The sequence below is a fragment of the Nerophis lumbriciformis genome, linkage group LG12 (assembly GCF_033978685.3).
Source record: "Nerophis lumbriciformis linkage group LG12, RoL_Nlum_v2.1, whole genome shotgun sequence".
NCBI lineage: Eukaryota > Metazoa > Chordata > Actinopteri > Syngnathiformes > Syngnathidae > Nerophis > Nerophis lumbriciformis.
In genome coordinates this window covers 11,609,712-11,637,145 of record NC_084559.2, presented here as the reverse complement: position 1 = coordinate 11,637,145, position 27,434 = coordinate 11,609,712, and the positions used below count along the sequence as shown (strand labels likewise).

At 42.0% G+C, this 27,434-nt stretch overlaps 1 protein-coding gene across 5 annotated transcripts in view; it reads right to left on the bottom strand.

Annotated features, from left to right (window-relative positions):
- The window catches only part of fbrsl1 (fibrosin-like 1), a 1,050,133-nt gene that overhangs the window by 352,534 nt on the left and 670,165 nt on the right, over positions 1-27,434 (bottom strand). For all 5 annotated transcript variants that reach the window (XM_061985899.2, XM_061985900.2, XM_061985897.2 and 2 more), the window contains exon 6: positions 23,877-23,906. In XM_061985899.2, the coding sequence (XP_061841883.2) occupies positions 23,877-23,906 (30 nt within the window). The remainder of the gene's footprint in view (positions 1-23,876; positions 23,907-27,434) is intronic.

Genomic DNA, 27,434 nt, shown 5'->3' with positions numbered 1-27,434 from the left:
CGCCACACTCTGAACCCACACCAAACAAGAATGACAAACACATTTCGGGAGAACATCCGGCACCTTAACACAACATAAACACAACAGAACAAATACCCAGAAACCCTTGCAGCACTAACTCTTCCTGGATTTTAGGGATTTTGGGCCCCATGAAAAGAATCTTTACAGGGCCCCCAACACAGTGTCATTATTTTTTCTGTATTATAATTTCATCATCATTAGGGGCCTCTCTGGGCCCACCCTCCATCACGGGCCCCTAGAATCCGTCTCCTTTACCCCCCCTTTTCGGTGCCCCTGATTCCACCACTGTATATATCGGAATCGGTAATTAAGAATTGGACAATATCGGAATATCGGATATCGGCAAAAAAGCCGTTATCGGACATCTCTAGTTTGGGGTCATTGTCCTGTTGGAACACCCAACCTCCGGGCTGATGATTTTAGCTTGTCCTGAAGAATTTGGAGCTAATCCTCCTTTTTCATTGTCCCATTTAAAGCACCAGTTCCATTGGCAGCAAAACAGGCCCAGAGCATAATACTACCACACCAAACAAGAATGACAAACACATTTCGGGAGAACATCCGCACCGTAACACAACATAAACACAACAGAACAAATACCCAGAAACCCTTGCAGCACTAACTCTTCCTGGACGCTACAATATACACCACCCTCTACTCCCTAACCCTCCATTTCAACCCCGCCCACCTCAACCTCCCCATGCTCTCTCACGGAGAGCATGTCCCAAATTCCAAGCTGCTGTTTTGAGGCATGTTAAAAAAAATTATGCACTTTGTGACTTCAATAATAAATATGGCAGTGCCATGTTGGCTATTTTTTTTTCCATAACTTGAGTTGATTTATTTTGGAAAACCTTGTTACATTGTTTAATGCATCCAGCGGGGGCATCACAACAAAATTAGGCATAATATTGTGTTCATTTCACCACTGTATATATATCGGAATCGGTAATTAAGAATTGGACAATATCGGAATATCGGATATCGGCAAAAAAGCCATTATCGGACATCTCTAGTTTGGGGTCATTGTCCTGTTGGAACACCCAACTGCGCCCAAGACCCAACCTCCGGGCTGATGATTTTAGGTTGTCCTGAAGAATTTGGAGCTAATCCTCCTTTTTCATTGTCCCATTTAAAGCAGCAGTTCCATTGGCAGCAAAACAGGCCCAGAGCATAATACTACCACCACCATGCTTGACGGTAGTAATGGTGTTCCTGGGATTAACACATTTTCTCCTCCAAACATATTGCTGGGTATTGTGGCCAAACAGCTCCATTTTTGTTTCATCTGACCACAGAACTTTCTTCCAGAAGGTTTTATCTTTGTCCGTGTGATGCGACTGTGTCAACCTTTACGAGAGCTAAGAACCAAGCAGGCTATTCTGTGCCACATATTTTGATGTTGTCCCTGCGCCGCGTCGTGACATGCACCGCTCCTGACAAGCCGTCTCTGCTGATGTCAGTTGGCTGCTTTGTCCACCGGCTGGCCCTGAAGAATCTCTAAAGTCTTCCTCTGTCATCATGCCCTCTTTTCACCAACATGGACTCAGGCTGGGTTTCACCGCTGAGCGTTCCCTTAGAGCAGGGGTCGGCAACCCAAAACGTTGAAAGAGCCATATTGGACCAAAAATACAAAAAACTAATCTGTCTGGAGCCGCAAAAAATGAAGGAAACACATGATATAAGTTGCTATATTAGCTATAATAGCCTACTATCAAAATGACTATGTGTCGCAAGCTGAAATGACAGAAATGTTGACATGTAATATTCATTTTACACATTTTTACATTAGAAAACATTAGTAAATCAGAGGCTACTCAGAAGGTGAGATAACTCCTGGAAATTACTGACTTTTAATGGCCAAATGTATAGATGTGTGTGTCCAAGTTAAAGCTGTCTTCTTTTAATAGATGGAACACAAACAACTATCTGAAATGCAGCCAATATTACGTGCAGATAATGTGTCATGTAGGGATGATGTTTGATAAGAAATTATCGAGTTCGAGCCTATTATCGAATCCTCTTATGGAATCCAGATAGGTTGTTGTATATGGAAAAAACCCCACAATATTTGGTTGAACAAAAGCTCACTTTTATTTTATAAGAAAAAACTAAACTAAAATAAATAAATAAATATTGACTGTTACCCCCCTAAAAAAATAAAGTAAATTAAAGCTGCAAGCAGCATTGGTCGGGCCCGCGTATTTGGCAGGTGCTAGTCCTAAGTGTCCCAATACTTTTGTCTACTTTTAGTCTGAAGTGTCCCAAGACTTTTGTCTAGTGTACCTACCTTGTCTGCATTGTGTGGGCACGTTGGTGCTTCCTGCTTTTAAGCAGCCATCTTAAAAAAACAGCAGCGCAGCGGGTCTTTGAAGGGTCATAAAATCAAAACCGGAGCAGGTATTAAAACACTGTTCTGTTATTTTATACACAAGGGTTTAATCTCTCTCCTGTGTTAGTTTGAAGGTGAAACGACAAACGCGCTCAGAGGGGATAGTTTTTGAAGGAAGGTGACCGGTTTTTACAAAAAAATTGTTTTGAAGGGGGAATAGCAAACTTCCTGTTGATTTTTGCTGGGGGTTGTCAATTTATGAAATGTAGGTCTAAGTGAGACCTACATAGAAGTTTTTGTTTCATGTCTCTCCAACCTTCCCAGGGGGAGTTACAGGCAGTTTTGTCAGTTTTTTCATCCGAGGAGCAGTTTTTTGTGCATTTCATTAAAAAATTGCGCTAAAGCACAATTTTGAAATTTGGGGTTAGGTTTTTTTATTAGATCACAATTTTTGCCAGTCCTGAGTTTAGAAGCATGTTAAGGGGGTCAAATTACAGCTCAAAGAGGCAAAAGTGACGGTTTTTAGTACTTTTTTGTCTTGAAGGGGGAATTGCCAACTTCCTATTGATATTTGCCCGAGAATATACTATTATGAAATCTAGGTCTAAGTCAGACCTACATAAAGGTTTTTGTTTCATGTCTCTCCGATCTTCCTAGTGGGAGTTACAGGCAGTCTAGTTTTTTTTTTTCCGTAGGGGGCGCTAGAGTGCAATTTTGAGTTTTGTGGTTCGGTTTTTTTAAAAAAAGGCAATTTTCGCAGGTCCTGATGTGTGGGTCAAATATGGTGAGTTTTGAAGCATGTTAAGTGGGTCAAATTACAGTTTAAAGTGGCGGCGGAAGAATAAAGAATAAAGAATAATAATAAAACCTTACAAATTCAATAGGTCCTTATGTCCCATTGCATAAGGACTCCCTGTGGGAGTCCTTATGCAATGGGCCATGCGGGCCCTAATAAATATAGTGTTAAATAAAATCAGTCCCTTGGGCACAAAACTGAAAATAATACAGCTCTCCAAAAAGTGCACTTCTGCTGCTATTGGAACATACTAACTACACACACAGGCAGACAGCTAACAAACAATCCAAGACGTTTAATAAAGTTCCAAAGCAGATTAATCCATTCAGGCTCTTTATTGTTGTTGATCTTGCTTTGTCTTTTCCTATCTTTACTGTTATTGTATTTAAAAAAAACCTGAAATACACACAATGAAAATGTATAAGCTATGTGATTCAATTAACATACTGAAATGTAATACACAATATGTAAATATTAGCTTCACACAAATATACAGTACTATCATCAAACAAATACTTCTGAGTGTTGAAACTATTTTGATGGTGGAAATATACAACTGGCAGCCATTTTAAATCCTCAAAACACCCATTAAAACAGTGCACAAAAATCGTTTTTCAATAAACATCTTACTATTAAATTTAACCACTTTTCACCTTAATATTGAGTTCCATAAACAAGTTAAATAGTTTACTTACATACTTATCTTTTCCAAAGCTTGTAAGAGCTAACACAACTTGTCTACTTCTCAATTGTCTCATGAACTGGACTAACATCGTCAACCCGGAAGTGCCCAAACTATTGACGCGTAGTATTTTCATATCGCCACAAGGTGTCAGTAAGAGTCGACAATCAAATGGGCATAACAGTGCCCATTTAGGATTCGTTCCCAGGGATTCAAATAAAGAACCAACTCTTTTTCTTTACTATAGTGGCCTCGCTAACGGGAACCGGTTCTCAAAAAGGGATTCGAGTCCATGTAATCGGTTCTTTTCTTATCGAACAACCGGGAGAATCGGTTTCGAACATCATCCCTAGTGTCATGAGACCCATCCATCCATCCATCCATTTTTCTACCGCTTGTCCCTTTCGGGGTGGCGGGGGGTGCTGGAGCCTATCTCAACTGCATTCGAGCGGAAGGCGGGGTACACCCTGGACAAGTCGCTACCTCATCGCAATACACGGAGGACATAAGTAAAGGAAATTATCTCAAATATACCTACAAATGAGGCATAATGATGCAATATGTACATACAGCTAGCCTAAATAGCATGTTAGCATTGATTAGCTTGCAGTGACGCACTGACTAAATATGGCTTGATTAGCACTCCACACAAGTCAATAACATCAACAAAGCGCACGTTTGTGCATTCACGTACAGTATAAAACCTTTGGTGGACAAAGTGAGACAAAGAAGGAGTGGAGGATTTTACATGTAAACAAAGTGTTGCGTCAGAGTCCACACTACGGTGAGTTCAAGAACCGCCGAAATTAGTAGGACAAAACAATGTTCACCGAATCAGTGAAGCATACACACAAACATATTAAACTATCTGAAATGCAGCCAATAATACGTACAAATAATGTGTCATGAGACCCATCCATCCATCCATTTTCCTACCGCTTGTCCCTTTCGGGGTCGCGGGCTGCAATCGGGCGGAAGGAGTCGTACACCCTGGACAAGTTGCTACTTCATTACAATACACTGAGGACATAAGTAAAGGATATGATTTAAAATATACCTACAAATGAGGCATAATGACGCAATATGTACATACAGCTAGCCTAGATAGCATGTTAGCATTGATTAGCTTGCGGTCATGACCAAATATGCCTGATTAGCACTCCAACAAGTCAATAACATCAACAAAGCGCACCTTTGTGCATTCACGCACAGCATAAAACATTTGGTGGACAAAATGAGACGAAGAAGGAGTGGAAAATTTTACATGTAAACAAACTGTTGCCGCTATGGTGAGTTCAAGAACCGCCGAAATTAGTAGGAAAAAATGATTATCACCAAATCAGTGAAGCATACACACAAACATTAAACAGTGGTAGTTCTAACAATTGGGAAGGTTTGTGTCCTCAAACAAAAAACATACTAAAACAAAACAATTATTTTGCCCCCCATCTTTTTACATTTTCAATCTTTTTATTTAAAAATGCCACTAGGGCGGAACTAAAGAGCCGCGGCTTGCTGACCCGCCGCCTTAGAGTCACACACCACTATTTGTGCACCATTGGGTGCAGCCGTTTGTATATTCTACACAAACAAATCCATACATCATCATTGTTCAGTGTACACTTACACTGCAAAAACTGAAATCTACGTAAGATGAAATATCTCAAATAAGGGTGATATTTGCTTATTTTGTGTCTGATAAGATCATTCTTCTCACTAAGCAGATTTTATGTTAGAGTGTTTTACTTGTTTTAAGTGTTTTGGTCCTAAATGATCTCAGTAAGATATTACAGCTTGTTGCTGAGATTTGATGACCTATATTGAGTAAAACATGCTTGAAACTAGAATATCAAGTGTTGCAAAGCTGTGGCATCAACACTCACAAGTATAAAACTACTTTTTTTAAGTCATCATTTCTTATTTCAAGCATGAAAAAAAATCATGATTTTGACACAATTCCATCCATCCATCCATCTTCTTCCGCTTATCCGAGGTCGGGTCGCGGGGGCAGCAGCCTAAGCAGGGAAGCCCAGACTTCCCTCTCCCCAGCCACTTCGTCCAGCTCCTCCCGGGGGATCCCGAGGCGTTCCCAGGCCAGCCGGGAGACATAGTCTTCCCAACGTGTCCTGGGTCTTCCCCGTGGCCTCCTACCGGTCGGACGTGCCCTAAACACCTCCCGAGGGAGGCGATCGGGTGGCATCCTGACCAGATGCCCGAACCACCTCATCTGGCTCCTCTCGATGTGGAGGAGCAGCGGCTTTACTTTGAGCCCCCCCCTTATGACAGAGCTTCTCACCCTATCTCTAAGGGAGAGCCCCGCCACCCGGCGGAGGAAACTCATTTCGGCCGCTTGTACCCGTGATCTTGTCCTTTCGGTCATAACCCAAAGCTCATGACCATAGGTGAGGATGGGAACGTAGATCGACCGGTAAATTGAGAGCTTTGCCTTCCGGCTCAGCTCCTTCTTCACCACAACGGATCGATACAGCGTCCGCATTACTGAAGACGCCGCACCGATCCGCCTGTCGATCTCACGATCCACTCTTCCCTCACTCGTGAACAAGACTCCGAGGTACTTGAACTCCTCCACTTGGGGCAGGGTCTCCTCCCCAACCCGAAGATGGCATTCCACCCTTTTCCGGGCGAGAACCATGGACTCGGACTTGGAGGTGCTGATTCTCGTCCCAGTCGCTTCACACTCGGCTGCGAACCGATCCAGCGAGAGCTGGAGATCCTGGCCAGATGAAGCCATCAGGACCACATCATCTGCAAAAAGCAGAGACCTAATCCTGCAGCCACCAAACCAGATCCCCTCAACGCCTTGACTGCGCCTAGAAATTCTGTCCATAAAAGTTATGAACAGAATGGGTGACAAAGGGCAGCCTTGGCGGAGTCCAACCCTCACTGGAAACGTGTCCGACTTACTGCCGGCAATGCAGACCAAGCTCTGACACTGATCATACAGGGAGCGGACCGCCAAAATCAGACAGTCCAATACCCCATACTCTCTGAGCACTCCCCACAGGACTTCCCGAGGGACACGGTCGAATGCCTTCTCCAAGTCCACAAAACACATGTAGACTGGTTGGGCAAACTCCCATGCACCCTCAAGGACCCTGCCGAGAGTATAGAGCTGGCCCACAGTTCCACGACCAGGACGAAAACCACTCTGTTCCTCCTGAATCCGAGGTTCGACTAGACAATTGTGTCTCATAATTAAAACAGATGACAGCCAAATGGACTTTGCTGTTTTATTTTCAATGAAACAATAGAAAGTTCGTACTCATATAGTAGTACAGTTGGCACAGTACAGTAAACTGACAGTTAATATTTAAACATTTAACATTTCTAACAGTTTTGAACAGAAATAGTTCATGCATATTCAGTTAAATTCTTCAAAATTACAATTAAAAAAAATGTGTCCGGGGGCCGGGCTGTATATATGCGCACTAATTGACTGAAAGAGCACGCACTTGGCGCGATGATGTCATGTTATCCATGGAAAAATGCATTTTTAGACCATATGATTTACCTGAGCGGCTAGGAGACCCCGAGAGTAACCCCAAATTTTTGTATTTTTTTTCTTGTTTTTGAACACTGACTTTTTGCATATATATATATATATATATATATATATATATATATATATATATATATATATATATATATATATACATATATATATATATATATATATATATATATATATATATATATATATACACAGGTAAAAGCCAGTAAATTAGAATATTTTGAAAAACTTGATTTATTTCAGTAATTGCATTCAAAAGGTGTAACTTGTACATTATATTTATTCATTGCACACAGACTGATGCATTCAAATGTTTATTTCATTTAATTTTGATGATTTGAAGTGGCAACAAATGAAAATCCAAAATTCCGTGTGTCACAAAATTAGAATATTACTTAAGGCTAATACAAAAAAGGGATTTTTAGAAATGTTGGCCAACTGAAAAGTATGAAAATGAAAAATATGAGCATGTACAATACTCAATACTTGGTTGGAGCTCCTTTTGCCTCAATTACTGCGTTAATGCGGCGTGGCATGGAGTCGATGAGTTTCTGGCACTGCTCAGGTGTTATGAGAGCCCAGGTTGCTCTGATAGTGGCCTTCAACTCTTCTGCGTTTTTGGGTCTGGCATTCTGCATCTTCCTTTTCACAATACCCCACAGATTTTCTATGGGGCTAAGGTCAGGGGAGTTGGCGGGCCAATTTAGAACAGAAATACCATGGTCCGTAAACCAGGCGAGGGTAGATTTTGCGCTGTGTGCAGGCGCCAAGTCCTGTTGGAACTTGAAATCTCCATCTCCATAGAGCAGGTCAGCAGCAGGAAGCATGAAGTGCTCTAAAACTTGCTGGTAGACGGCTGCGTTGACCCTGGATCTCAGGAAACAGAGTGGACCGACACCAGCAGATGACATGGCACCCCAAACCATCACTGATGGTGGAAACTTTACACTAGACTTCAGGCAACGTGGATCCTGTGCCTCTCCTGTCTTCCTCCAGACTCTGGGACCTCGATTTCCAAAGGAAATGCAAAATTTGCTTTCGTCAGAAAACATGACTTTGGACCACTCAGCAGCAGTCCAGCTCTTTTTTTCCTTAGCCCAGGTGAGACGCTTTTCACGCTGTTTCTTGGTCAACAGTGGCTTGACACGAGGTATGCGGCAGTTGAAACCCATGTCTTTCAAGCGTCTCTTGGTGGTGGATCTTGAAGCACTGACTCCAGCAGCTGTCCACTCCTTCTGAATCTCCCCCACATTTTTGAATGGGTTTTTTTTCACAATCTTGACCAGGGCGCGGTGATCCCTATCGCTTGTACACTTTTTCTGACCACAGTTTTTCCTTCCCTTTGCCTCTCCATTAATGTGTTTGGACACAGAGCTCTGAGAACAGCCAGCCTCTTCAGCAATAACCTTTTGTGTCTTTCCCTCCTTGTGCAATGTGTCGATGGTTGCCTTTTGGACAGCTGTCAAATCTGAAGTCTTCCCCATGTTTGTGTAGGCTTCAGAACTGGACTGAGAGACCATTTAAAGCCCTTTGCAGGTGTTTTGAGTGAATCAGCTGATTAGTTTGTGGCACCAGGTGTCTTCAAAATTTAACCCTTACACAATATTGTAATTTTGTGACACACGGAATTTTGGATTTTCATTTGTTGCCACTTCAAATCATCAAAATTAAATGAAATGAACATTTGAAAGCATCAGTCTGTGTGCAATGAATAAATATAATGTACAAGTTACACCTTTTGAATGCAATTACTGAAATAAATCAAGTTTTTCAAAATATTCTAATTTACTGGCTTTTACCTGTATGTGCACTAATTGACTGAAAGAGCACGCACTTGACACGATGATGTCATGTTATCCATGGAAAAATGCATTTTTAGACATTTGCCTGAGCGGCTAGGAGACCCCGAGAGTAACAAGCCTTGTTGCCTTTCCATTAAGAACAATAAATTAGTTTTTAGTATAAGTTTGCTGGTTTCAAGAAATGAAATATGAAAAAATAATTTATTTAATTTAAGAATATTTTTCAACATATTGAGCAAAAAGGTCTCATATTTTTTTTTCTACCAAGAAAAGTGCACTTGTTATTAGTGACAATATACCTATTTTAAGCTATTTTAGGTTCATTGAAGTTAGCTAATTTTACTTGTTTTGGAAAGTCTTGACGAGCCAAATTTTCTTGTTCTATCGGCAGATAATTGTGCTTAGTTCAAATAAAATACCCCTCATTTTTGTATTTTTTTTCCCTTGTTTTTGAACACTGACTTTTTGCAGCGTGCATAAAGCAGAACAAATCTACCGTCGACCACCAAACTCTCCTTTTCACCTTTCGCCAGACGAGCCTCTCGCGCCTCTCAGTGAAAATACTTCATCTTCCGCATAACAATAGAATTATTCTTAAACCAATATAAATGCGAGACGGAGTCAGAGGAAAAAAAAAAAAAAAAGGCGAGCAAGCAGAATGCCCGAATCAAGAGGAGACAAAAATGACATCGCCGTATTAAGGCCGGTGTTGCCGGTGTCAGTTCTAATTTCTCAGCGCCTGCAGGGAGCGAAATGCAACCAGGCAGCTCGGGTCTCATCTCGCTCCTCCACCATTTTGAATCGGGACCGGCAAATCCCAAGCTGCGGGGAAGAGGAATATTACTGGCAAATTGGTTTTAGATTAAAGGAGGTGGTGAGGCTTTCTGCTTTCTCAGCTCTTTCCCAGGTGCACTTAATCTAATTTCATTAAAGAGATGAGGACGGATGATCACTTGTGTCGAAACATTAAGCCGGCGCATTTTCCCAGCCATATAAAAACTGTCAGTGGTTGACAACGTCCTGGTGGGTGGCCTGTTTGTTAGACGCTACGATAACAATAGAGCGTGTGGGATGAATACATGTATCACTTCTACGAGATGGCGACGGCCTGAAAAGGGTAGAAACAATAACAATAGACACACAAAGATACTAAAATGTGCTAAATAACGTGTGCAAATGATAAAATTGTGCATACTATTAATGGCCGTGCTGCAGGTGATCTATTAAGATTGTGTCTACAACCAGACGTGGGTAGAGTAGCCAGAAATTGTACTCAAGTAAGAGTACTGTTACTTTAGAGATTTATTACTCAAGTAAAAGTAAGGAGTAGTCACCCAAATATTTACTTGAGTAAAAGTAAAAAGTATGTTGTGAAAAAACTACTCAAGTACTGAGTAACTGATGAGTAACATACACACACATATCATATATATATATATATATATATATATATATATATATATATATATAGCTAGAATTCACTGAAATTCAAGTATTTATTTTATTTATATGTATATATATAATAAAATACACACATATATATATATATATATATATATATATATAAAATAAATACTTGACTTTCAGTGAATTCTAGCTATATATATATATATATATATATATATATATATATATATATATATATATAAATATATATGTGTATATATATATATATATATATATATATATATATATATATATATATATATATATATATATATATATATATATATATATATATATATGAGATGAAATAGTCTTGTGATTTTTTTCCCACACATACATATATATATATATATATATATATATATATATATATATATATATATATAGCTAGAATTCACTGAAATTCAAGTATTTATTTTATTTATACACATATATATATATATATATATATATATATATATATATATATATATATATAAACACATTTGGGACCTCAAGGACAATAATGTTGAATATTCAATAACATGGCAAATTCTTGCATCCAGCACACCTTACAATAGTGGTAATAAAAGATGCAACCTATGCTTGAAAGAGAAACTGTTTATTATATACCGTCCAGACCTGTCATCCCTCAACAAGCGCAGCGAAATTGTATCAGCATGCCGTCACAGACGGAAACACCTCCTAGGTAACACATGAACCAATCCCCACGCCCCTAGGCCAGCCTGTACCCACCCACTCTGTGCCCTATATAAACCATGGTATGCGAATGCTCCCATTAAAATCTCCTGACGATTGAGGGTACCCCCCTCATGAAACAGGCCTGTAGAGATGAAATAGTCTTGTGATTTTTTTCCCCACACATACATATATATATATATATATATATACATCCTGAAAATATGCAAACAAAACTGTGTTTAGATAATTGATACTTCAAACTTGCATAAATAAATATTAAGGAATATAACATAACTTGGCTTCTGAGAGTTTCAAAATGTAATGAATAAAATGCTAAAGTTGTTGATAAACAAGCAATTATTTTAATAATTAAATATGGTCATTTTAAATGAATTATTATGATAATATAAAATTAATTATTTCAAATATGTTGGATGTAATAAGGAGTCAGAAAAAAAATACCAAAAAAAATACAATTAATTTTGATGTTTTTAGCAAAATATAGTAAAAATATATATATATATATATTTTTTTTAAATGAATAAATATATCTATTTTTAGGTAAGATAATCATAATATTACAATTTGTCTCTAGTCTGGATGATTTAGTTCTTGTCACCTTGTTGTCCTCCCGTCGTGAAAAAAGGCTGTCCTCACTCAGGTCCGCATGGAGCTGGAGGGGGCGTGGCCTCCAGCTCCGGCTGAAAATCGGGAGATTTTCGGGAGAATATTTGTCCCGGGAAGTTTTCGGGAGAGGCGCTGAATTTCGGGAGTCTCCCGGAAAATTCGGGAGGGTTGGCAAGTATGCTATTAATGGCTGTGCTGCAGGTGATCTATTAAGACTGCGTCTACAACTGATAACAAGTGAAAAAGTGGTGCAGGATTTTGTATGTACAGTGAAACCTCAATTTAATTCTTTTTTTTTTTTTTAGTTTATTATTGGGGCAGCACGGTGGAATAGGGGTTAGTGCATGTGCCTCATAATACGAAGGTCCTGAGTAGTCCTGGGTTCAATCCCGGGCTCGGGATCTTTCTGCGTGGAGTTTGCATGTTCTCCCCGTGACTGCGTGGGTTCCCTCCGGGTACTACGGGTTCCTCTCACCTCCAAAGACATGCACCTGGGTATAGGCCCCTCCCACCTTCAAAGACATGCACCTGGGGATAGGCCCCTCCCCACCTGCAAAGACATGCACCTGGGGATAGGCCCCTCCCACCTCCAAAGACATGCACCTGGGGATAGGCCCCTCCCACCTCCAAAGGCATGCACCTAGGGATAGGCCCCTCCCACCTCCAAATACATGATAAGAACAGGAGAGAGATTGAACCCTTCTGATTAAAAGTTGATGAAAGGGTTTTAATTACTGCTACGGTTTGGATTTTATGAGCCCTCAAAGTCGGTCCCGTCCATCGCTGCTTGCAGCTTTAATTTTGTATGGTTGTTCTTGCTTTATCGCCCCCTTGTGATAAAAATGTTAATTCAACTCCAAAACTGGAGAAGTTTCTCTTCAAAAATAACCTTTGAAAAAAATACCTGGGGATAGGCCCCTCCCACCTCCAAAGACATGCACCTGGGTATAGGCCCCTTCCACCTCCAAAGACATGCACCTAAGGATAGGCCCCTCCCACCTCCAAAGACATGCACCTGGGGATAGGTTGATTGGCAACACTAATTTGGCCCCTCGTGTGTGAATCCTAGTGTAATTGAATTTGAGAGCACCCAGCATGGACGAATAGAACAGACAAGTCATTGTTTTGTCTGCTCGCGGTAAACAAACATCCTAATCTACGATTTCACTCCCTCGAATGGCCTTGACGCTGTGGAAACAGGACCAGGCTGTTCTGAAAAACACCCCCGAGGACACCTCAATAATGGACACTTTTGACCTCCCTCCCTCCCTCCTCAACGACACCTGGAGTCGAACTTTTGCAGATCGGCCTCAGTCTATAAAAAAAACATTACATCATCACACCCAAGACAATTGGGCACACACACACACACACCCTCCCCCACTCCACGCCTTCACCACCGCTTGTTTCCCCTCGGGGTGATAGTCGGATGGCAACGCTTCATAGCAGCAGTCGACCTCCAGGGCCCCAACTCCCCCGCCCCTCTGTTGCGAGTTTGTCGTGATTAAATGTAACGTGTTTATGTGTGCATTGCATGGAGGTTTTTTTTCCACTCCAGACTAGCCCAGTAGGGATGCTGTTCGAAACCGGTTCTCCCGGTTGTTCGATAAGAAAAGAACCGTTCGATAAGAAAAGAACCGATTCCATGGACTCGAATCCCTTTTTGAGAACCGGTTCCCGTTATCAAGGCCACTATAGTAAAGAAAAAGAGTTGGTTCTTTATTCGAATCCCTGGGAATGAATCCCGTCCCACAAGAAATGCCCTGTGGGACGTAGCTCAGTCATTAGACTGAGTTGCGTGATTTCCTGTGATGTCACACAAGCAGCAAAAATAATGGACCGGAAAAAACGCCTCAAGGCATGGCTATTCACCTATAGTGATCATAGAGACAGGTTGTTTTTGTGTTACTGTATATATTTGTTTTTCTGAAAAATCCCACTTAATATACTTTGGGTAACAACAGTCAATATTTATTTATTTTATTTTTTAGGGGGGTAACAGTCAATATTTATTTATTTATTTAATTTAATTTTTTTCTTATAAAATAAAAGTGAGCATTTGTTAAACCAAATATTGTGTTCATAGTTTTGAAAACCCAGAAAATGAGTTAAAATAATACCCTTATTACCCAAAAAATGGATTGCTCTTCATAAAATTAACTCCAAAATGCAACACAACCCTCGCAACTCATAAAGGTTATTAAAATAACCCAACATTGTTTACTGTGTGGACAGAAAGCGACTCGTAGTGGTCTGTAATAGCTAGAGTAGAATACTATTATTATATAGCTCATGAAGTCATTACTTGTGAGGGTTTATGGGAATAGATCGATCGATAAAGCTATGACTCTTGTCACCCAGCAACGGTGCGGAAAGCGTTGCTTTTTTTGGCTTTATTAAAGACGAATATAGCGGGCACTTCAGGCGTAGCGTATGTGAACAAAGGAAAAGCATATCTGGATAAAGGTTAAAGCAGCGCTGACCTTTTCATTCCCTCAGAAACAGATATTACTACAATAAATATAAGAAACATGACCTATTCAGGGATAATTCCTGTGAAAAGAACATGGCTGAAAATGATATGACAGACAATCCAAGTACAAACCCCGTTTCCATATGAGTTGGGATATTGTGTTAGATATAAATATAAATGAAATACAATGATTTGCAAATCCTTTTCAACCCATATTCAGTTGAATGCACTACAAAGACAACATATTTGATGCTCAAACTCATAAACTTTATTTTTTTTTGCAAATAATAATTAACTTAGAATTTCATGGCTGCAACACGTGCCAAAGTAGTTACATCACCTTTCTTTTAACAACACTCAATAAACGATTGGGAACTGAAGAAACTAATTGTTGAAGCTTTGAAAGTGGAATTCTTTCCCGTTCTTGTTTTATGTAGAGCTTCGGTCGTTCAACAGTCCGGGGGTCTCCGCTGTCGTATTTTACGCTTCATAATGCGCCACACATTTTCGATGGGAGACAGGTCTGGACTGCAGGGGGGCCAGGAAAGTACCCGCACTCTTTTTTTACGAAACACGTGCTGAATGTGGCTTGGCATTGTCTTGCTGAAATAAGCAGGGGCGTCCATGAAAAAGACGGCGCTTAGATGGCAGCATATGTTGTTCCAAAACCTGTATGTACCTTTCAGCATTAATGGTGCCTTCACAAATGTGTAAGTTACCCATGTCTTGGGCACTAATGCACCCCCATACCATCACACATGCTGGCTTTTCAACTTTGCGTCGATAACAGTCTGGATGGTTCGCTTCCCCTTTGGTCCGGATGACACGATATTTCCAAAAACAATTTGAAATGTGGACTCGTCAGACCACGGAACACTTTTCCACTTTGCATGAGTCCATCTTAGATGATCTCGGGCCCAGAGAAGCCGGCGGCGTTTCTGGGTGTTGTTGATAAATGGCTTTCGCTTTGCATAGCAGAGCTTTAACTTGCACTTACAGATGTAGCGACCAACTGTATTTAGTGACAGTGGTTTCCTGAAGTGTTCCTGAGCCCATGTGGTGATATCCTTTAGAGATTGATGTCGGTTTTTGATACAGTGCCGTCTGAGGGATGGAAGGTCACGGTCATTCAATGTTGGTTTCCGGCCATGCCGCTTACGTGGAGTGATTTCTCCAGATTCTCTGAACCTTTCGATGATATTATGGACCGTAGATGTTGAAATCCCTAAATTTCTTGCAATTGCACTTTGAGAAACGTTGTTCTTAAACTGTTCGACTATTTGCTCACGCAGTTGTAGACAAAGGGGTGTACCTCGCCCCATCCTTTCTTGTGAAAGACTGAGCATTTTTTGGGAAGCTGTTTTTTTATACCCAATCATGGCACCCACCTGTTCCCAATTAGCCTGCACACCTGTGGGATGTTCCAAATAAGTGTTTGATGAGCATTCCTCAACTTTATCAGTATTTATTGCCACCTTTCCCAACTTCTTTGTCACGTGTTGCTGGCATCAAATTCTAAAGTTAATGTTTATGAGTTTGAACATCAAATATGTTGTCTTTGTCGCATATTCAACTGAATATGGGTTGAAAAGGATTTGCAAATCATTGTATTCCGTTTATATTTACATCTAACACAATTTCCCAACTCACATGGAAACGGGGTTTGTATAATTAAAAAATTGGACGGAAGACGTTTGGCTGCGTTGCCAAAAGAAGTGCCAGCTTCTACCGAATCCTTCCAATGAAAACTAAGCCTGCTTTCTCTCTCTGTGAGTCTCAACCCGAACATTCACACAGTCAGCTTTTCACACATTAACTTCATTAGACTGTGGCTTCCAGGTGTTCCCAGCGGGTGTAATCAGTTACACTGTATTTGAATAAAACCGATGAGACGTTGCCACAGCAAAGTCGGCGAGGATCTGCACACCGGGTGTTGACGAGCGTGAGAGAGTTAGATGAGCGAGCTTCCAAAAAAACACTCACTTGTGCTTACCACCGCGGTGTTAAGGAACTGACTGTCAAAGTTCAGTCAATATTTATTTTATATATATATATATATATATATATATATATATATATATATATATATATATATATATATATATATATATATATACATATACATATATATATATATATATATATATATACCGTATTTTCCGCACCATTAGCCGCACCTAAAAACCACAAATTTACTCAAAAGCTGACAGTGCGGCTTATAACCCGGTGCGCTTTATATATGGATAAATATTAAGATTCATTTTCATAAGGTTTCGATCTCGCAACTTCGGTAAACAGCCGCCATCTTTTTTCCCGGTAGAACAGGAAGCGCTTCTTCTTCTACGCAAGCAACCGCCAAGGTAAGCACCCGCCCCCATAGAACAGGAAGCGCTTCTTCTTCTACTGTAAGCAACCACCCGCCCGCGTAGAAGAAGAAAAAGCGCGCGGATATTACCGTACGTTTCATTTCCTGTTTACATCTGTAAAGACCACAAAATGGCTCCTACTAAGCGACAAGGATCCGGTTCATGAAAAGACGCAATCTCTCCATCCTCACACGGATTACTATTTCACAGCAACTGATATTCCTGTGAACCGCACTGTGGATACAACGGGAGCACGTACGGAGAATATTCGCACCACAGGGAATGAGAAGTCGTCCTTCACTGTGGTTCTAGCTTGCCATGCTAATGGCCTGAAACTTCCACCCATGGTGATATTCAAAAGGAAGACCTTGCCAAAAGAGACCTTTCCAGCCGGCGTCATCATAAAAGCTAACTCGAAGGGATGGATGGATGAAGAAAAGATGAGCGAGTGGTTAAGGGAAGTTTACGCGAAGAGGCCGGGGGGCTTTTTTCACGCAGCTCCGTCCATGTTGATATACGACTCTATTCGCGCCCACATCACAGATGGTGTCAAAAAACAAGTGAAGCACACAAATACAACACTCGCCGTCATTCCGGGTGGATTAACCAAAGAACTCCAACCGCTGGATATTGGTGTCAACAGGGCATTCAAATGACGACTGCGAACGGCGTGGGAACAATGGATGACCGAAGGCGAACACACCTTCACTAAGACAGGGAGACAGCGCCGGACGACATACGCCAACATCTGCCAGTGGATCGTAAATGCCTGGGCAGATATTTCGGTCACAACTGTGGTCCGAGCTTTCCGGAAGGCAGGATTCACAGAACTGCTGGACAACAACAGCGACACTGACTCCGATTACTTCGACGAGACGGAGCCGGCCATTTTGGATCCCACATTTGCCCAACTTTTCAATTCGGACACCGAAGACAAAGAATTCGAAGGATTTACGAATGAAGAATAACTTCAGAAAGTGAGCGCTATGTTTATTTTGTGTGTTGTGACATTAACGTTCGAGCAACATTATGTTGCTATTGCTCTGCACTATTTTGAATTTTACTATGTTTGTGATTGCACATTTGCGAGTTGAACGCTGGTTTTTAATATATTATTAAAGTTTGACTGACCTATCTGACTGTTTTTTTGACATTCCCTTTAGCGCAGCGTAGGCGCGGCTTATAGTCCGGGGCGGCTTATAGGTGGACAAAGTTTTGAAATATGCCATTCATTGAAGGTGCGGCTAATAACCCGGGGCGGCTTATAGTGCGGAAAATACGGTATATATATATATATATATATATATATATATTAGAGATGCGCGGATAGGCAATTTATTTCATCCGCAACCGCGGCAGAAAGTCGTCAACCATCCGCCATCCACCCGATGTAACGTTTGATCAGAACTGCACCCGCCCGCCATCCGCCCGTTGTTATATATCTAATATTAATAAAAATAAAAAAAAAAGGGTGAAAACTACGCGAATTGCACCTTGTGCAGACAAGATTTTTCGATCGGACACGGAGGAATTAGTGATGTAAAAGACCACGTTGGGACAAAAAAACACAAGTCTAATGCCGTTGCTAGCGATACAAGTGGAAAACTTTCAACGTTTTTCGTCGCCCAAACAGATTCTTTGGATGTGATAAATGCCGAAGTTTTATTTACGGAGGCAATAATTGAGCATGGATTTCCAATCGCACTGGCTGATCACATGGGACAGTTAATAATGTAATGCAACCTTTAAAAATCATTACGCGGTGATCGCGATCCCAAAAATAAACTTTTCTTGCATGATAATGTCCAGAAAAATTCGCTTTATATTACTATAGAGTCCTTTTAACGAATGAGTTTGATGGTTTATCACAAACCTTAAATGAAAGAAGTCCTTTGTTCTCCTGCACCATGGCCTTGCTTTGTGTTTGGTGCGCCATCCTGTCGGCTGTATTTCACAGCACGACATACTGTTAAAAGTGTTTATACTATTTATACTTTCAATTAACAAATTGAAGTCTTGTGAAAGGTTGACAGGATAACTGGCATTAACTGTCAAAATAATTTCAAACTATTGAAGTTAGCTTACAGAATAAACATGTCAATCAACCCATATGATTTTTGCTGTAATATTTTTGTTTTGAAAAGTCACTGTGACTGATAGAAAAGTGATGGTTTTAGCAACATTTTAACCTGTCTGAATGCTAATAATCATTTTGCGAGCAAGCAGGTAAGCTGCGCGGGCGGAGCGCGCGGAGTGACCCATGTTACGAGCCCCCGGCCACGGGGGTGGCGGGCAGGTAAGCTGCTTACCTGCTGCGCGTGACGCCGGCCGCGGCGAAAGCGGACGAGGCGGGGTGTCGGTGCGGTGGGCGCGGTAGTGACCCTGGACGTGCGTCGGGCCCTTCTCGCGGATCGCCTCAGCTACGGCTCCCGGTGGGGCCCTCTCGGGGGAAGGAGCCTCGGTCCCGGACCCCGGCGAGGCGTCCCTCCGCTCCGTAAAAGTGTCCATCTCTTTTTTTCTTTTTTTTCTGTTGTGGCATATGCTGCAGGTGCCTGCTCGTTTTTCGTATGTGGGTAACAACATTTAACTATGTATATATATTTCCCAATTGGTTTAACTGCCACCCGCAAAAAAAAAAAAAAAAAAAAAAAAAAAAAAATCGAATTAATCCGCCCGACCCGACCCGCGAGCGGATAAAATCCGCCCGACCCGACCCGCGAGCGGATAAAATCTTATTTTTTTAAATTTCATCCGCCCGATCCGCGGATAATCCGCGGACTCCGCGGTTGTGTTCGCAAACCGCGCATCTCTAATATATATATATATATATATATATATATATATATATACATATATATATATATAGCTAGAATTCACAGAACGTTAAGTATTTCTTATATACATATATACATATATATATATATATATATATATATAATCTATATATATATGAAATACTTGCTTATTACATTGCATCGGCGTTACAACAGAAAGTACTCAAATATTAACAGTAAATTAGCTTGTAGATTAATAATAGTTTTACACAAAAATACAATTCAAAATGCAATATGTTTCAGCATACGTCAGCATCTAAATTAGGAGCCTTTATACTCTCTACTCAAAATCGACATTAAAAGTATGTCGTTTTCTTTGTTTCACCGTCCTTAAACCTTGCTCCTTTTTTGTTTTTATTTTTGGCATGACCACGTCAACTTAGAAAACATAATTAATAATAATATTGCATTACTTATAATGCTATAAAATCCCACCTTGTTCACCTGTAACCACTGAACCAGCCAATCTAATCGACTTTTGACACAGCTGAGATACTCAAAGCCAAGATGGTCATTTTCTGTCGGTGAAGAGCCAGAAACTGAAACAGAGTGTGAGTCATCCCTTCTCAATTTGTTCATACACTCTCCTGAAGTGTCATCCTATCTCCATTAGCGCCCACTTTGCCGTCCTCAACCGACTCCACCATTTTTCACTAGATCCTTTCTTCCGTGCAAATAGCCCAGTGGTCTGTGGTTAACACCTTCACATGGCAGAAGACATCCAGGTCTGATCATTCATATTAAAAAACCTTTGAGCCGTCACATAATAGACCATATTCAGTCTCGAAAAAAAGCCTGATCTAATGATATTGCATTTTGGTAATTAGGTATACCGTATTTTCCGGACCATAAGGTGCACTGCCGATGAATGGTCTATTTTTGATCTTTTTTCATATATAAGGCTCACCGGATTATAGGGCGTATTAAAGGAGTCATATTAGTATTAGTATTAGTTCTAACTATCGTGGGATCACACTCCTCAGCCTTCCTGGTAAGGTCTATTCAGGTGTACTGGAGAGGAGGCTACGCCGGATAGTCGAACCTCGGATTCAGGAGGAACAGTGTGGTTTTCGTCCTGGTCGTGGAACTGTGGACCAGCTCTATACTCTCGGCAGGGTCCTTGAGGGTGCATGGGAGTTTGCCCAACCAGTCTACATGTGTTTTGTGGACATGGAGAAGGCATTCGACCGTGTCCCTCGGGAAGTCCTGTGGGGAGTGCTCATAGAGTATGGGGTTTCGGACTGTCTGATTGTGGCGGTCCGCTCCCTGTATGATCAGTGTCAGAGCTTGGTTCGCATTGCCGGCAGTAAGTCGGACACGTTTCCGGTGAGGGTTGGACTCCGCCAAGGCTGCCCTTTGCCACCGATTCTGTTCATAACTTTTATGGACAGAATTTCTAGGCGCAATCAAGGCGTTGAGGTGGCTGCAGGATTAGGTCTCTGCTTTTTGCAGATGATGTGGTCCTGATGGCTTCATCTGGCCAGGATCTTCAGCTCTCACTGGATCGGTTCGCAGCCGAGTGTGAAGCGACTGGGATGAGAATCAGCACCTCCAAGTCCGAGTCCATGGTTCTCGCCCGGAAAAGGGTGGAGTGCCATCTCCGGGTTGGGGAGGAGATCTTGCCCCAAGTGGAGTAGTTCAAGTACCTCGGAGTCTTGTTCACGAGTGGGGGAAGAGTGGATCGTGAGATCGACAGGCGGATCGGTGCGGCGTCTTCAGTAATGCGGACGCTGTATCGACCCGTTGTGGTGAAGAAAGAGCTGAGCCGGAAGGCAAAGCTCTCAATTTACCGGTCGATCTACGTTCCCATCCTCACCTATGGTCATGAGCTTTGGGTTATGACCGAAAGGACAAGATCACGGGTACAAGCGGCCGAAATGAGTTTCCTCCGCCGTGTGGCGGGGCTCTCCCTTAGAGATAGGGTGAGAAGCTCTGCCATCCGGGGGGAGCTCAAAGTAAAGCCGCTGCTCCTCCACAACGAGAGGAGCCAGATGAGGTGGTTCGGGCATCTGGTCAGGATGCCACCCGAACGCCTCCCTAGGGAAGTGTTTAGGGCACGTCCGACCGGTAGGAGGCCGCGGGGAAGACCCAGGACACGTTGGGAAGGCTATGTCTCCCGGCTGGCCTGGGAATGCCTCGGGGTCCCACAGGAAGAGCTGGACGAAGTGGCTGGGGAGAGGGAAGTCTGGGCTTCCCTGCTTAGGCTGCTGCCCCCGCGACCCGACCTCGGATAAGCGGAAGAAGATGGATGGATGGATGGTTTAACTGCCACCCGCCTGAATCTATTTAAAATCTAATTTTTTTTTATTTCAACCACCCGACCCGCGGATAATCCGCAGTACTCCGCGGTTGTGTCCGCAAACCGGGCATCTCTAATGCATAGCCAGTGCGAAACATCGCGGGCATAGTGATCCAGGCTCACGCCCAAATGCACGAACCTTATGAATTGACTCTTTGGCATTGTTAAACATGAGTATCCAACATTGTGACAACATATACAAGTCAGAAAAGAGGAAAGTCATCATGGGATCCTTTTAACTATCTAGACCAGAGATGCGTAGTTGTATGACTGGTATTGGGAAAAGTTAATAAAAGCCTTCATAGTCTCAACCTTGCTTTACATTCCTCGTTCACCCCCTGCGGTGATGTCAGGTAGCTGCATGGCAACTGACAGACTCGGGTACGTGGTCTTGTCACGTCAACGAGCTTGCACCGTTGCTCCTTTCTCGCTTCAACCAGGAGATAAAAGCCTATTGACATGCCGGGGCTGCAGTTCATGCAAATTGGGTCTCCTATCAATGTATTATTTATAGGCAACGCTGCAGACGTTTTTCCACAGAACTGGGAGCTAAGCTTACAGGAGATTAGGCACGCTATCTCATTCATTTACCAGGGAGTAATTGCTAAACTGTAGAGGAATTAGAAATGTGCGAGGTTTCCCCCAGAGGCGCCTCATCGTGTAACCAGGTGGCTGCCGCCAGCCAACCACCACCCGGTCTGCGATAAACAAACACACAGAAGTGTGATTGATTGACTACATCTGTCAAAATGTCAAATGGTTAACGGTTGACAACTAACACTCCATTGGATATTTGCATAACACGCCCACCTCGAGAGCTTCAAGTGCCTGAAGATAAGCTCGAATCATCATACTGGTATCATTTCTACAACTCTTATTTTTTTTGTGATAGAGTGATTGGAGCACATACTTGTTGGTCACGAAAAACATTCATGAAGTTTGCTTCTTTTATGAATTTATTATGGGTCTACTGAAAATGTGCTGGGTCAAAAGTATACATACAGCAATGTTAATATTTGCTTACATGTCCCTTGGCAAGTTTACCTGCAATAAGGCGCTTTTGGTAGCCATCCACAAGCTTCTGCTTGAATCTTTGACCACTCCTCTCGACAAAATTGGCCCAGTTCAGCTAAATGGGTTGGTTTTCTGACATGGACTTGTTTCTTCAGCATTGTCCACACGTTTAAGTCAGGATTTTTGTTTCATCTGACATAACACGGACAAAGATAAGACCTTCTGGAGGAAAATTCTGTGGTAAGATGAAACAAAAATGTTGATATTCAACATTCTATTGCCAAACAGCTCAATTTTTGTTTCATCTGACCACAGCACTTTCCCCCAGAAGGTCTTATCTTTGTCCATGTGATGTGTATATATATATATATATATATATGTGATATATATTAACTATATATATAATAAATCATTAAACATTATACCCTCAGGTGTCTGTTGACGTCACCTCCCTTGGTCAAACCCTCTGGTGTCTGTTGACGTCATCTCCCTTGGTCAAACCACAACACAAACTTCATGGATGTTTTTTGTGACCAACAAGTATGTGCTCCAATCACTCTAATCACAAAAAAATAAGAGTTGTAGAAATGATTGTAAACTCAAGACAGCCATGACATGATGTTCTTTACAAGTGTATGTACACTTTTGACCACCACTGTATTTGCATTCCAGCTGTCTGTGAGTGTGCAACATCAGTCTATCAACCTGGATGTTCTTCTGATGGGTACTGCAGGTATTCTTCCAACGTGGTTTGAGGTAAAGCAAGCGTAACATGGAACAACATGCAGCAAAGAAGCAATATACTTAGATGTAAACCAAACCTCATGCCATTTTCTTGCTTTATAATGCATCCACAGTGAAAGGGTTTCTATCGCGCCTCATCTTTTTACACCACCGCTATGACTGCCTTCCTCTTTTCACTTCCGAATCCTCATGCGCCGGGTGAATAAACACAGGAAAAGCAGACTTACCTTGTCGTCAATGTCACTTTCGCTGTCACACTGTAAGAGAAAAGAGGAAATATAAGGAATTATTCATTACGCTCCCCCGAGCAGCTCATAATCAGTGCAGATGTTATTTTGGTGCGCGGCCGCTCATTCGCTGACAGCTCTTCCAGCGAACGGCGCCGGGATGAACCGAGCGAGGGACGGGGGAAACAAAAGTGTTGTCTCCGAGAGGTTTTTCCAAGTTTCAAAAAGCAACACCGTTCCTCACACCGAGAGCGATTCTCAAAGCCATTGCACCAAATTGAATGGCGAAGGCGCACAAAAGACGGAAAAGTCAATCATTCTTCACAGAGACTTCTTTTATGGCGAGCCTGTTCAATGACTTTGCATTCAACCGCCGCTTGTCATTTAGCCTTTTAACTGTGCTTTAAAATTGGACAATAGTATCTCAAGGACACCGAGCTTTGGCTGTCTGCGTCCTCACAGCCTATTAAGTGTGGTATTTACCAATTCACCTTGTGACAAACACCAGTCTTTAATTTGGACGTCAGACTTCTAAAGCCATAAAGGAACTTAATAGCAAGACTCTTTTCAAAAAAACATGCCTCGTCTGACATGGTCAAAGGCCAAATCGGCTTTTATTTAGCCAGGAATTGAACGGGTAGAAAACTTAAAGTCTGGCATTGTAACAAATGTCTTGAAATGTTCTCAGAAAAGGAAACCTTTCAGAGGGAAATGATGAATACCATGCAAAAACGAGATGAGGCAATTCCGGGAATTGCGTGTAAATGCTGAAGTTGAACTGAAATCCTGGATTTTCTTTTTTAGAATTGTTGAAGTAGAGCACACAATTCCCAAACAAGCTGAATCTGGCAATCTGATGGACCAGTCTGGGTTTGGAGGTTGCCAGGAGAACACTACATTTCGGACTGCATTGTGCCTAGTGTGAAATTTGGCGGAGGAGGAATTAGTGTGTGGCGTTGTTTTTCAGGAGTTGGATCCTTAGTTCCAGTGAAAGGAACTTTGAATGCTCGAGGATACCAAAACATTTTGGACAATTCCATGCTCCCAACCTTGTGGGAACAGTTTGGAGTGGGCCTCTTCCTCTTCCAACATGACTGTGCACCAGTGCACAAAGCAAGGTCCATAAAAACATGGATGACAGAGTCTGGTGTGGATGAACTTGACTGGCCTGAACCCGATAGAACACCTTTGGGATGAATCAGAACGGAGACTGAGAGCCAGGCCTTCTCCACCAACATCACAATCTCTGTGAACCTTTTCAATCCGGTTTCAGGGCAAATCACTCTACGGAGACAGCCCTCGCAAAAATGACTAATGATCTACTGCTAACAATGGATTCTGATGCGTCATCTATGTTGCTGCTTCTTGATCTTAGCGCTGCTTTCGATACCGTCGATCATAATATTTTATTAGAGCGTATCAAAACACGTATTGGTATGTCAGACTTAGCTTTGTCGTGGTTTGACTCTTATCTTACTGACAGAATGCAATGCGTCTCCCATAATAATGTGACCTCGGACTATGTTAAGGTAACGTGCGGAGTTCCTCAGGGTTCGGTTCTTGGCCCTGCACTCTTTAGTATTTACATGCTGCCGCTAGGCGACATCATACGCAAATACGGTGTTAGCTTTCATTGTTATGCTGATGACACCCAACTCTACATGCCCCTAAAGCTGACCAACATGCCGGATTGTAGTCAGCTGGAGGCGTGTCTTAATGAAATTAAACAATGGATGTCCGCTAACTTCTTGCAACTCAACGCCAAGAAAACGGAAATGCTGATTATCGGTACTGCTAAACACCGACATTTATTTAAAAATACCACCTTAACATTTGACAACCAAACAATTACACAAGGCGAATCAGTAAAGAATCTGGGTATTATTTTCGACCCAACTCTCTCCTTTGAGTCACACATTAAGAGTGTTACTAAAACGGCCTTCTTTCATCTCCGCAATATCGCTAAAATTCGTTCTATTTTATCCACTAGCGACGCTGAGATCATTATTCATGCGTTCGTTACGTCTAGTCTCGACTACTGTAACGTATTATTTTCGGGTCTCCCTATGTCTAGCATTAAAAGATTACAGTTGGTACAAAATGCGGCTGCTAGACTTTTGACAAGAACAAGAAAGTTTGATCATATTACGCCTATACTGGCTCACCTGCACTGGCTTCCTGTGCACTTAAGATGTGACTTTAAGGTTTTACTACTTACGTATAAAATACTACACGGTCTAGCTCCATCCTAGCTTGTCGATTGCATTGTACCATATGTCCCGGCAAGAAATCTGCGTTCAAAGAACTCCGGCTTATTAGTGATTCCCAGAGCCCAAAAAAAGTCTGCGGGCTATAGAGCGTTTTCTATCCGCCTCCAGTACTATGGAATGCCCTCCCGGTAACAATTAGAGATGCTACCTCAGTAGAAGCATTAAAGTCCCATCTTAAAACTCATTTGTATACTACAGCCTTTAAATAGCCCCCCTGTTAGACCAGTTGATCTGCCGTTTCTTTTCTTCTCTCCTCTGCTCTCCTCTATCCCTTGTGGAGGGGGGGTGGGCACAGGTCCGGTGGCAGTCCTCTCCAAGGTTTCTCATAGTCATTCACATCGACGTCCCACTGAGGTGAGTTTTTCCTTGCCCTTATGTGGGCTTTGTACCGAGGATGTCGTTGTGGCTTGTGCAGCCCTTTGAGACACTTGTGATTTAGGGTTATATAAATAAACATTGATTGATTGATTGATGGAGAATGCGCTTTTGGAAGAATGGTGGACAATTCCTATAAACACACTCCGCAACCTTGTGGAAAGCCTTCCCAGAAGAGTTGAAGCTGAAATAGCTGCAAAAGGTGGAGCGACATCATATTGAACCCTTTGGGTTAGGAATGGGATGGCACTTCAAGTTCATATGTGACACAACCCGCACCTTCAACATTGTACGGTACTACTCACCAGTTAAACGCATCGCAGAGTCAAACGCCACGTATTTGGTTTACTTACACACGTCACTCACTTGTGCTAATAAACACGCATAAGGCTAAAAGACGTCCCTGCCTCAGTGCCGTCTCCTTCGCCACTGAACCTTTACAAGGGATTTGTAAAGTTTGAACTTTGTCTTGAAGTTGATGTTGCTTTTCCATATTTTGCTTGGTTTGGTCATTGCTGCTGTTGCTGTGGCGATCCGAATGCGCATCGGCATCTTTGGCCAGTGTTGCTCCCAGGTATTTAAATCTGGACAAATCCTATACAATGTACCAAAAGGTAAAATACAACAGTATATGGGGAGAACAAAACAATATGTGGTGGAACGATTCGATTACCTTATCGTCAGGGTAAATATCACAATATTTCTTGACTTGACTCCTATTACTTGACCGAAGAGTGATGCATGTCTATTGTCATAGACAGCATTTCCTATTTTTGCTCCTTGCTAGACGTCGTGAAGAAAAGAGAGGAAGCCTCAAAATAACACGACGCATCCTTTTTCAACAAGCTTGGACTGCAGCACATACTGTATGTGGGCTACAGCTTAGAGACTGAGCTCAGCAGGGTAGAAATAG